Source organism: Gobio gobio (genome assembly GCF_949357685.1).
Source record: "Gobio gobio genome assembly, contig: scaffold_121, whole genome shotgun sequence".
In the NCBI taxonomy this organism is placed as follows: domain Eukaryota; kingdom Metazoa; phylum Chordata; class Actinopteri; order Cypriniformes; family Gobionidae; genus Gobio; species Gobio gobio.
In genome coordinates, this window is record NW_027645596.1 from 108,003 (window position 1) to 120,709 (window position 12,707).

Consider the following 12,707-nt stretch of genomic DNA (forward strand, 5'->3'; position numbering starts at 1 on the left):
TTTAAAAGTTTGCATTTTTAAGGCCCACAAAGCACTGTTGTTGTGTAAATGAACACAATGCATTTAAAGTTTCATTTGAAAATGGTGTCATGTAAATGTCCCCCTCAATTTGTCAGATAAGAGAGACATACAAATTGTGCAGAGCTGTGGGTCCCAGAGATGCATATAAACTCTACAGGTCCAGAGGAGAATCAAAGGCAATCAATTCAACTAAAAGGGGATGAGCCACCTTCATTCAAAGCTGTACAAAATGGCAAAGCCAAGCACTGGTGTGTGTTGTGGCATTTGTGTCAAAGTTTGCTAGGATGGAGCTTCTGAGAGGTGTGTTAGTGGTGGTTGTGATTGTTGTGTTTGATCTGCCTGATGCGTGGGGAAGTTTGATGCACAGTCAAAGTCCAAGAAGCATGGTGCAAAAATCAGATCCAGATTTCAGAAGTCCTGCCTTTTCTGCTCCAGAGCTCTGGAATCCTTTGCAAGCGGCTTCTCCATTTCAGAGTCCTTTGGGTCCTGCCTCCAGAGGCCTTGCACAGGAGCCTTTTGGCCTTCAGGAGAAGCAGCTGTTGCAGGGTCCAGTGAAGCCTTTGGATTGGAGGTATCCGGTCGTTCCCGAGGTGCAGAGCGAGTTGGCGGTGGACTTCCAGTTGAGGCAACCCGTGACTCCCAGCAGCGTAGCGGTTCAATGCGGAGAGAACCGGGTTCTTGTAGAAGTCCAGCAGGACTTGTTTAGCAATGGTCAGTTGATCCAGCCAACTGGTCTGTCTTTAGGTGGATGTCCTGTTGCTGGTCAGGACTCTGAGTCTAGGGTGCTCATCTTTGAGTATGAATTACAGGACTGCAACAGCGTGCAGATGGTAAGAACTCCTAAATCTTAATCGGTTGTTTGTTCAAATTGAGGATATCCAAAGTCCTCTTCAAGGACCGTCAGTTCACACTGCTGTTGTATGTTGTATTTGCAATGCCAGGGCAGCTGGCATAAACATTTCTTAAGGCCCGTTCATACCAATGCATGTTTTAAGCTCTGCAGTTGTTTTCTCCTGCTTGAAGTGTTTGTCCACCGTATTGCACAATGCACTTTCTCTCATTCATAATAATGATTACACCTTCATGAGGAACTGTCTTGTTTTAACTACAATCTCTTACAGATGAATGAGGATGAGCTTGTCTACACCTTCTCTCTTACCTACACCCCTGAGGCTCTTGCAGGTACTCCGATTACCCGGGCCGATGGTGCAATTGTTGGCGTTCAATGCCACTATCAAAGGTAAGTGACCTCTGTGACTTTCACTGCTTGTGCAACTGGGAGACCATTTAATGGGTACTTTCATGAACCACAGGCTACACAATGTAAGCAGTGATGCCTTGAGGCCAACATGGGTCCCTTATGCCTCAACCAAGGTTGGTGAAGAAGTCTTGATGTTCTCCCTGAAGCTCATGCTGGGTAAGTGCACTTTCTTTGGACCTTCGACCTTGCAAATGTGGCTCTTCCTAGGGTGTTCCTTCTCTTTTGTAGACGATTGGTCCTACCAGAGGCCTTCATACTCCTATTTCCTGGGTGGCGTTATTAACATCGAGGCATCTGTGAAGCAGTACAATCATGTGCCTCTGCGTGTGTTTGTGGACAGCTGTGTGGCCACTCAGGTGCCTGACGTGAACTCCCTTCCGAGATATTCCTTCATTGAGAATCATGGGTAAGGTCATGGCTCTTGATGCTATAGGACTGTTTTGTTTGCTCTTTTTAAACATTCATGAGTTGCTCTTTGTGGTGACTTTGTCGTCAGGTGCTTTGTGGATGCCAAGGCTACAGCTTCCAGCTCCCGCTTCATGCCTCGGTCCCAGGTTGACAAGATCCAGTTCCAGCTGGAGGCATTCATGTTCCAGGAGAGCACCAGTCCTTCTGTATGTACCACAAGAGTTAATTCGACTTCTCTTCCCATCTGCTTTGGTTTTCTGACTTGTCTGTCATCCCTTGTAGATCTACATAACATGTGTTCTGAAGGCAACTATTGCTTCTGCACCCAGTGACGCTCAGCGCAAATCCTGTTCCTTTGCCAATGGGTACGTTGCACTTATTCTTTTTTTAAAAAGCTGACTTTGCTCATGTTGAAAGTGCTTTGTCTTGTTGCAGGTGGTTTGCTGCTGATGGAAATGACCAAGTTTGTGGTTGCTGTGACTCAACATGTGGTCCTGATGGTGGAATTGCTGCTTCTCCCTATGGAGGTCGGTAGCTCTTGCTTTAAGGTTGCTTTTGATGTTTTAAGTGCTCCTAACTTTGCTCTTTTTCTTCTCTCTAGGTGTTCAGTGGGAAGGCAAGGCCACACTTGGTCCTGTAATTGTTCAAGGGCAAAAGAAAGTTTCTCAATAAAACTGACATCAATCCTTGCTTGTATCTGACTTGTCACTTTGCTTTTGACCTGGAAAGAGTGCCTTATTCTGCAAATGTGGTGGAACTGACTGTACCTTTGCAAGTCCCATTTAGTCTGAAACCCTATGGCTGCATGCTATGTGACTTGCAGAGGTACAGAAGTTATTATTTTTCTCCGTCTGGAATTTAAACGCGGGGCTAGTTGTAACAGGTTAACTTTCCACACATGCCGGGATGATGAAACCTAATGTATTTACTAGTTGCCATATCAACATTATTTAGAGAAACTGCACCAATTAATAATTCTTTGGACGCTCTCACTGAACATTTAACATAACAGACGTACATTTCTTAAGTTTATTGAAAATAAGACCAAGTTGAGAGTTCTTTTAATGCTGCTCTAACCAGCAGAAGACACTAGACGGGTTTAAATCCCAGTTGCACAGGTGGGGCATGTTGTAACTGTTACAATGTGCCCCTATTAGAACTATGCTATTCTATTGAGGAAAGAATGACAGTCAATGTTCAGAAGAAATTAGTATATTTTTAATGATGCCATTATTTTATTTGAAAGTTAATTTGTATTTTGTCTTGTTGTTTTATTTGATTGTATCTGATAACATCAAGCTGTCATGTTAATGTGCCCCACCTATGGGGCAGGTTGTCATATTTCACTTTCTTTCGGGGTAAATCGAAAGCATACACCGTATTAATGATTAGCAATCAAGGTTTACTGAGTTTTACACGATTCTTTTGTAGTGTGGTTTTTGGTGAAGTTTATTCAAATAAATATGGTCACCTGTGTAGCTACATTCTTCTCTCACTGCTGTTTCCTGATGGTTTATAGAACAATTACTCCGAGTCGCCCTCTGTCGTTTCACAGAATAGTACAACGGCGAGTGCGTCAAGTATAAACGCCTCGTCCGTTTGGGGATTGACAAAGTGTGTGCGTGTTGGTTGAAAACCTTTGCTAGGGGAAAGAATTGTGTTTTGGTAGTTTTAGTGCATTTTGAATGTGAAATGATCTGCTGTGCCGAGCTGAAAGTTTGTTAGGAGAACTGTGTGAAGAGTTTTGAAAAAGTGACCTAAGTATTGAGAAATGGGTCCTAGCAATTGTATATAAAAAAAAAACACTGTAAATGGCAAGAGGCATCCTGCACAGGCAAAGCAACAAATTCATATTATTCAACATATCCTAGCTTTTTACAGAAAATATTCAGATGTAACCCCCTTTGTAATAATTAACATTTTCATAAGTAACTGATTACAGTTACATTTATTTTGTAATTAAAGTATATATGAGTAGACTGGTCCCCTCTGTCTAAGGAGTCGAGGGTCTGTCCACATAAACCTCTCTTGTCCACTTGTGGAACACTTCAAACTGGCGACAGGGATTGCCCCGAGGGGAAGTGCTTAGGGAGGTTTGTGAGTGTGTTGCTAAATTTGGAACTACAGACTACTCTTACTATTTCTGCCATATAAAGATATTGTAAAAGTAGTAATGCTAGTCTACAAGCAAAGCGGAATGCACCAAACATCTACCCAAAGTACTTTGGGCAAGCTCCAGTAGCAAACCTGAGCATGAACCTTTTTATTTGTCTTCAATATGACAAATCTGACTAATTGGAGTCAATATAGGCCTACATCACATGCGTATCATTTTGATGAGAATTTTCTGGTAGCATAAGCTCCCATTTGGGCAAGTCTGGAGAATCATGACTGTTCATGAAGAGGGAGGGATTATCGTTAATTAGCCAAAATCTGTAGAATACAAAAAGACCAAAGGGCATCATCTCAACAGTGTGACTAGCTGTTGAACAATGGCAGGAAGCTGGTGTGCTGTTCAATCGCTGGCACTTTGTGTGTGGTTTTGTGCTTTTTGTCATGCTGTTCCACAGTGGAGTAATTTGCCCCAGTTTCCTCAGCAGGTTCAACAACAAGCTAGTCAACAGTTTCCTCAGAAGGTTCAACAACAAGCTAGTCAACAGTTTCCTCAGAAGGTTCAACAGTTTCCTCTGAAGGTTCAACAACAAGCTAGTCAACAGTTTCCTCTGAAGGTTCAACAGCTAGCTAGTCAACAGTTTCCTCAGAAGGTTCAACAACAAGCTAGTCAACAGTTTCCTCAGAAGGTTCAACAACAAGCTAGTCAACAGTTTCCTCAGAAGGTTCAACAACAAGCTAGTCAACAGTTTCCTCAGAAGGTTCAACAACAAGCTAGTCAACAGTTTCCTCAGCAGGTTCAACAACAAGCTAGTCAACAGTTTCCTCAGCAGGTTCAACAACAAGCTAGTCAACAGTTTCATCAGCAGGTTCAGTCTAAGCAGCCAGTGGCGCAGGCAGAGCCCCTTGACAAATGTGCTGTAGCTGATTATGAGCAGATCCAATGTGGCCCACCTGGTATCAGTGGTGCTGAGTGTGAAGCTATCAACTGCTGCTTTAACGGACAGCAGTGTTTCTATGGGAAGGCAGGTAAGAGTGAGTCAATGCAAAGGTGTTCATGTTAAACCACTCCTCAGTAATAACCTGCTCTTGTACCTTGTTCCAGTGACTGTCCAGTGTATAAGAGATGGTCAGTTTGTGGTAGTGGTGGCAAGAGATGTTACACTACCTCGCTTGAGCCTGGATTCAGTCCGTCTCCTGGGTGGAAACGACCCACCTTGCAGTCCTGTGGGATCCACACCTTCCTTTGCTATATACCAGTTCCCTGTCACTGCATGTGGCACAAGCATGATGGTGAGTAGCTGCTTGTGGTTCTGTTCTGCATGGCTTGGAATGGCCTGGATGCCAACAGTTACTATTTGCAGGAGGACGGTGGATATGTGGTGTATGAAAACCGAATGACCTCCTCGTATGAAGTGGGTGTCGGACCACTTGGTTCCATCACAAGGGACAGCCATTTTGAGTAGGCATTTTATTTTATTTAGAAAAAATATGAATCCTTGACAAAGGCTACAAGCTCACTATTTGTTGTCTAGGCTTCTCTTCCAGTGTAGGTACTCTGCTACTTCTGTGGAAGCTCTGGTTGTGGAGGTCAACACTGTTCCTGCACCTCCACCAGTAGCGGCTTCTGGACCCCTCAGGGTGGAGCTTAGACTGGCAAATGGTCAATGTGTCACCAAAGGCTGTGCAGAAGGTAAGTGTCTGTCCAAGTATGCATAAGTATTTTCTAAAACTCCAGGTTGCAGCAGTTTCTGGTTAAACGCTGGTTTTCTTCCTCAGGGGATGAGGCATACACGTCCTACTACGGTGATGCTGATTATCCCGTCACAAAAGTCCTGCGGGAGCCTGTGTATGTTGAGGTGCGCATTTTGGAGAGGACCGACCCCAACATTGTCCTAATGCTGGGACGTTGCTGGGCGACATCAACCCCCAGTCCACTCAGTCTACCCCAGTGGGACCTTCTGGTCGATGGGTGAGTAAGGCCAGTCTTTATCCATCTAGTGTGCTGTAAGGCACTTCTGACTGCCTCTTTACCTTTCAGATGCCCTTACCAGGATGACCGTTACCTGACCTCATTGGTTCCGGTGGCTGGATCTTCTGGTCTTCAGTTCCCAACCCACTACAAGCGCTTTGTTGTGAAGATGTTCACATTTGTGGATCCAGCATCACTGGCTCCTCTACAGGAAACCGTATGCTCTGCAGCCTTACCTGAATCCTTAATATTAGGTGTTGTTTTTCTTTCCGTGGCTTATCCCTTTCCCCCCTCTGTTAGATCTTCATCCACTGTAGTACAGCAGTGTGCCATCCCTCTTCTGGCTCCTGTGAGCAAAGCTGCACTAGGAAAAGTGAGTGCTTGTTGTAAACTGACTTCAGGAACCATGAGAATTTGGTTTTTAAATGCCTCACGATTCTACCACTTCTTTTCCAGGAAGAGATGCTAACGTCAAGACCATCTCTAGTGGGCAAACTGTGGTGTCTAGTGGAGAAGTTAACCTGGTCATGTGACTTTAGTAGTTTTAATAAACTTCTTAACTCAACTGTCTCTTTGGTATTGATCTTTCATGACTGTTCTCAGTTTGATTTATTGGGCTACACTACTAAACCAGAGTTCCCTTTTTTTGCTTCAAGGTTATGCTTGACTTGAACTAAACAAGCCAAGTTTCTGCCCAAACCTGACCTATTTGCCAAGTTCCAGTTGCTAACCTGGGTCCCTGTTCTTAATGGAATCTGTTTTGGTCTCTACTTGTGGCTTTATGGCTGGACTAACATAACTGCTTGTACTGATATTCAAGCATGCCAAGTCCCTCTGTTTTTTGCTAATGCTATTTGAAAGCCCCCCGAAGTCATGCAAGTACAGCATTGCATCTGCAATGAAATCAGTATCAACCTGCATTGTCCTTTTTAATCCCAAATTGTGACCAGCCTTTTTTCTTTAGGCTAGCCCCAATGTTTATTGAAAAGTAGACTGGTGCTTTAATAAAAGCTGGTTTAGTCCCTTAACTGGTGTATCACACCTGAGTTGCTGTCTGAGGGCCTGTTTACACCTGGTACTAAAGCGTTTATCAGTCCAATCACAAGTGGACTATGCTAAATACAGGTGTAAATGCGGTCTAAAATGTTTTAAACTTTTTTGACTTTTAACCTTCACTCATGAAAGGGGTCTTTATAAACCGTTTCCAGAGTGTGACATTAACTGGTCTAAACCATGTCGCTTCTGTAGATTTGGACAAAATAAGCTACTTTGTTTAACTGTCTGTGCTTGTTGTTGCTGCACCATTAAAAACAGAACGTGGAAGGCAATTTGACTAGTATCCATGCTGTCAAGGAAATGCATCCCATTTGAATTATATTTAACTGGTTTGAAGAGCTAACTGTTGGTGTATTAGGTTTGTGAAATACACATTTCAAAATGGGGTCTACTATTATATTTGTCCATTTTAGTGTCCCATCATTAACTTAAGTCTTAGTCCTGTTAACTCTTCTTGCTCTTTGTATCACACATTTTTCCTAGAGACATTTTGGTGGAAAATTTGACAAAACGTAGGTCTGTGGCCAGTTGCATAAACTGCTGATGTTCAAGAATAAGAAGCTGAGGGCAAGTGGACAAAAATGAATGACTGTGTTTCAATTCACTTTTTCATGCCCTTCCCTCACTATCTTCCCTCTGTGTCGTTGATTTTGTAGCAGGAGATTTTTTGTAGGTATTGGGCTGTGTACCGAATTTCATACCTGTACGTGAAACGTAGCGGGAGGGGCACTTCGTTGAAATGTTGTAGGTGGCGCTATCGAGCCATTTTGCCATGCCTAATTCTGAAACTCATATGTAGATGTCTTCAGGCCAGGACTCTTATCAAACATCTGAAGTTTGGGGCAGATCGGACATTGTATGCCCGACTTACAACAGCTTCCTGTGTCATGGCGAACCATCGAACTTTGTGAGGCCGCCACTGACACGACCTTCAGGGAAAACATCACCAAGGCCTTTAGATTAGACTGTGCAAATATGACGTATCTTGATCTGATTAAATCTCTAGGAGAATCTCTGCAGAGAATCCAGTAGATGGCGATGACACTTTGCAAAGAAACACTACGTGCCTATAGACTAAACACGCAATATGCATGCGCATGATGTCACAGTTTTCACAAATTCATGTTTTTGTAGTTTACATGGAGACAATAATGGTCTCATTTTCAAAAACTTTGAAACCCTGTTTTTAAAAGTTTGCATTTTTAAGGCCCACAAAGCACTGTTGTTGTGTAAATGAACACAATGCATTTAAAGTTTCATTTGAAAATGGTGTCATGTAAATGTCCCCCTCAATTTGTCAGATAAGAGAGACATACAAATTGTGCAGAGCTGTGGGTCCCAGAGATGCATATAAACTCTACAGGTCCAGAGGAGAATCAAAGGCAATCAATTCAACTAAAAGGGGATGAGCCACCTTCATTCAAAGCTGTACAAAATGGCAAAGCCAAGCACTGGTGTGTGTTGTGGCATTTGTGTCAAAGTTTGCTAGGATGGAGCTTCTGAGAGGTGTGTTAGTGGTGGTTGTGATTGTTGTGTTTGATCTGCCTGATGCGTGGGGAAGTTTGATGCACAGTCAAAGTCCAAGAAGCATGGTGCAAAAATCAGATCCAGATTTCAGAAGTCCTGCCTTTTCTGCTCCAGAGCTCTGGAATCCTTTGCAAGCGGCTTCTCCATTTCAGAGTCCTTTGGGTCCTGCCTCCAGAGGCCTTGCACAGGAGCCTTTTGGCCTTCAGGAGAAGCAGCTGTTGCAGGGTCCAGTGAAGCCTTTGGATTGGAGGTATCCGGTCGTTCCCGAGGTGCAGAGCGAGTTGGCGGTGGACTTCCAGTTGAGGCAACCCGTGACTCCCAGCAGCGTAGCGGTTCAATGCGGAGAGAACCGGGTTCTTGTAGAAGTCCAGCAGGACTTGTTTAGCAATGGTCAGTTGATCCAGCCAACTGGTCTGTCTTTAGGTGGATGTCCTGTTGCTGGTCAGGACTCTGAGTCTAGGGTGCTCATCTTTGAGTATGAATTACAGGACTGCAACAGCGTGCAGATGGTAAGAACTCCTAAATCTTAATCGGTTGTTTGTTCAAATTGAGGATATCCAAAGTCCTCTTCAAGGACCGTCAGTTCACACTGCTGTTGTATGTTGTATTTGCAATGCCAGGGCAGCTGGCATAAACATTTCTTAAGGCCCGTTCATACCAATGCATGTTTTAAGCTCTGCAGTTGTTTTCTCCTGCTTGAAGTGTTTGTCCACCGTATTGCACAATGCACTTTCTCTCATTCATAATAATGATTACACCTTCATGAGGAACTGTCTTGTTTTAACTACAATCTCTTACAGATGAATGAGGATGAGCTTGTCTACACCTTCTCTCTTACCTACACCCCTGAGGCTCTTGCAGGTACTCCGATTACCCGGGCCGATGGTGCAATTGTTGGCGTTCAATGCCACTATCAAAGGTAAGTGACCTCTGTGACTTTCACTGCTTGTGCAACTGGGAGACCATTTAATGGGTACTTTCATGAACCACAGGCTACACAATGTAAGCAGTGATGCCTTGAGGCCAACATGGGTCCCTTATGCCTCAACCAAGGTTGGTGAAGAAGTCTTGATGTTCTCCCTGAAGCTCATGCTGGGTAAGTGCACTTTCTTTGGACCTTCGACCTTGCAAATGTGGCTCTTCCTAGGGTGTTCCTTCTCTTTTGTAGACGATTGGTCCTACCAGAGGCCTTCATACTCCTATTTCCTGGGTGGCGTTATTAACATCGAGGCATCTGTGAAGCAGTACAATCATGTGCCTCTGCGTGTGTTTGTGGACAGCTGTGTGGCCACTCAGGTGCCTGACGTGAACTCCCTTCCGAGATATTCCTTCATTGAGAATCATGGGTAAGGTCATGGCTCTTGATGCTATAGGACTGTTTTGTTTGCTCTTTTTAAACATTCATGAGTTGCTCTTTGTGGTGACTTTGTCGTCAGGTGCTTTGTGGATGCCAAGGCTACAGCTTCCAGCTCCCGCTTCATGCCTCGGTCCCAGGTTGACAAGATCCAGTTCCAGCTGGAGGCATTCATGTTCCAGGAGAGCACCAGTCCTTCTGTATGTACCACAAGAGTTAATTCGACTTCTCTTCCCATCTGCTTTGGTTTTCTGACTTGTCTGTCATCCCTTGTAGATCTACATAACATGTGTTCTGAAGGCAACTATTGCTTCTGCACCCAGTGACGCTCAGCGCAAATCCTGTTCCTTTGCCAATGGGTACGTTGCACTTATTCTTTTTTTAAAAAGCTGACTTTGCTCATGTTGAAAGTGCTTTGTCTTGTTGCAGGTGGTTTGCTGCTGATGGAAATGACCAAGTTTGTGGTTGCTGTGACTCAACATGTGGTCCTGATGGTGGAATTGCTGCTTCTCCCTATGGAGGTCGGTAGCTCTTGCTTTAAGGTTGCTTTTGATGTTTTAAGTGCTCCTAACTTTGCTCTTTTTCTTCTCTCTAGGTGTTCAGTGGGAAGGCAAGGCCACACTTGGTCCTGTAATTGTTCAAGGGCAAAAGAAAGTTTCTCAATAAAACTGACATCAATCCTTGCTTGTATCTGACTTGTCACTTTGCTTTTGACCTGGAAAGAGTGCCTTATTCTGCAAATGTGGTGGAACTGACTGTACCTTTGCAAGTCCCATTTAGTCTGAAACCCTATGGCTGCATGCTATGTGACTTGCAGAGGTACAGAAGTTATTATTTTTCTCCGTCTGGAATTTAAACGCGGGGCTAGTTGTAACAGGTTAACTTTCCACACATGCCGGGATGATGAAACCTAATGTATTTACTAGTTGCCATATCAACATTATTTAGAGAAACTGCACCAATTAATAATTCTTTGGACGCTCTCACTGAACATTTAACATAACAGACGTACATTTCTTAAGTTTATTGAAAATAAGACCAAGTTGAGAGTTCTTTTAATGCTGCTCTAACCAGCAGAAGACACTAGACGGGTTTAAATCCCAGTTGCACAGGTGGGGCATGTTGTAACTGTTACAATGTGCCCCTATTAGAACTATGCTATTCTATTGAGGAAAGAATGACAGTCAATGTTCAGAAGAAATTAGTATATTTTTAATGATGCCATTATTTTATTTGAAAGTTAATTTGTATTTTGTCTTGTTGTTTTATTTGATTGTATCTGATAACATCAAGCTGTCATGTTAATGTGCCCCACCTATGGGGCAGGTTGTCATATTTCACTTTCTTTCGGGGTAAATCGAAAGCATACACCGTATTAATGATTAGCAATCAAGGTTTACTGAGTTTTACACGATTCTTTTGTAGTGTGGTTTTTGGTGAAGTTTATTCAAATAAATATGGTCACCTGTGTAGCTACATTCTTCTCTCACTGCTGTTTCCTGATGGTTTATAGAACAATTACTCCGAGTCGCCCTCTGTCGTTTCACAGAATAGTACAACGGCGAGTGCGTCAAGTATAAACGCCTCGTCCGTTTGGGGATTGACAAAGTGTGTGCGTGTTGGTTGAAAACCTTTGCTAGGGGAAAGAATTGTGTTTTGGTAGTTTTAGTGCATTTTGAATGTGAAATGATCTGCTGTGCCGAGCTGAAAGTTTGTTAGGAGAACTGTGTGAAGAGTTTTGAAAAAGTGACCTAAGTATTGAGAAATGGGTCCTAGCAATTGTATATAAAAAAAAAACACTGTAAATGGCAAGAGGCATCCTGCACAGGCAAAGCAACAAATTCATATTATTCAACATATCCTAGCTTTTTACAGAAAATATTCAGATGTAACCCCCTTTGTAATAATTAACATTTTCATAAGTAACTGATTACAGTTACATTTATTTTGTAATTAAAGTATATATGAGTAGACTGGTCCCCTCTGTCTAAGGAGTCGAGGGTCTGTCCACATAAACCTCTCTTGTCCACTTGTGGAACACTTCAAACTGGCGACAGGGATTGCCCCGAGGGGAAGTGCTTAGGGAGGTTTGTGAGTGTGTTGCTAAATTTGGAACTACAGACTACTCTTACTATTTCTGCCATATAAAGATATTGTAAAAGTAGTAATGCTAGTCTACAAGCAAAGCGGAATGCACCAAACATCTACCCAAAGTACTTTGGGCAAGCTCCAGTAGCAAACCTGAGCATGAACCTTTTTATTTGTCTTCAATATGACAAATCTGACTAATTGGAGTCAATATAGGCCTACATCACATGCGTATCATTTTGATGAGAATTTTCTGGTAGCATAAGCTCCCATTTGGGCAAGTCTGGAGAATCATGACTGTTCATGAAGAGGGAGGGATTATCGTTAATTAGCCAAAATCTGTAGAATACAAAAAGACCAAAGGGCATCATCTCAACAGTGTGACTAGCTGTTGAACAATGGCAGGAAGCTGGTGTGCTGTTCAATCGCTGGCACTTTGTGTGTGGTTTTGTGCTTTTTGTCATGCTGTTCCACAGTGGAGTAATTTGCCCCAGTTTCCTCAGCAGGTTCAACAACAAGCTAGTCAACAGTTTCCTCAGAAGGTTCAACAACAAGCTAGTCAACAGTTTCCTCAGAAGGTTCAACAGTTTCCTCTGAAGGTTCAACAACAAGCTAGTCAACAGTTTCCTCTGAAGGTTCAACAGCTAGCTAGTCAACAGTTTCCTCTGAAGGTTCAACAACAAGCTAGTCAACAGTTTCCTCTGAAGGTTCAACAGCTAGCTAGTCAACAGTTTCCTCAGAAGGTTCAACAACAAGCTAGTCAACAGTTTCCTCAGAAGGTTCAACAACAAGCTAGTCAACAGTTTCCTCAGAAGGTTCAACAACAAGCTAGTCAACAGTTTCCTCAGAAGGTTCAACAACAAGCTAGTCAACAGTTTCCTCAGCAGGTTCAACAACAAGCTAGTCAA

The 12,707-nt window shown here is 43.1% G+C and overlaps 1 protein-coding gene across 1 annotated transcript in view; it reads left to right on the top strand.

Annotated features, from left to right (window-relative positions):
* The window catches only part of LOC307122483 (uncharacterized protein), a gene marked incomplete at both ends in the record, with an annotated part of 98,713 nt that overhangs the window by 51,935 nt on the left and 34,071 nt on the right, over positions 1-12,707 (top strand). Inside the window, 7 exons of the mRNA XM_079846462.1 lie at positions 4,649-4,831; positions 4,908-5,095; positions 5,167-5,264; positions 5,338-5,495; positions 5,582-5,774; positions 5,844-5,991; positions 6,075-6,147. Of these exons, the coding sequence (XP_079702588.1) occupies positions 4,649-4,831; positions 4,908-5,095; positions 5,167-5,264; positions 5,338-5,495; positions 5,582-5,774; positions 5,844-5,991; positions 6,075-6,147 (1,041 nt within the window). The remainder of the gene's footprint in view (positions 1-4,648; positions 4,832-4,907; positions 5,096-5,166; positions 5,265-5,337; positions 5,496-5,581; positions 5,775-5,843; positions 5,992-6,074; positions 6,148-12,707) is intronic.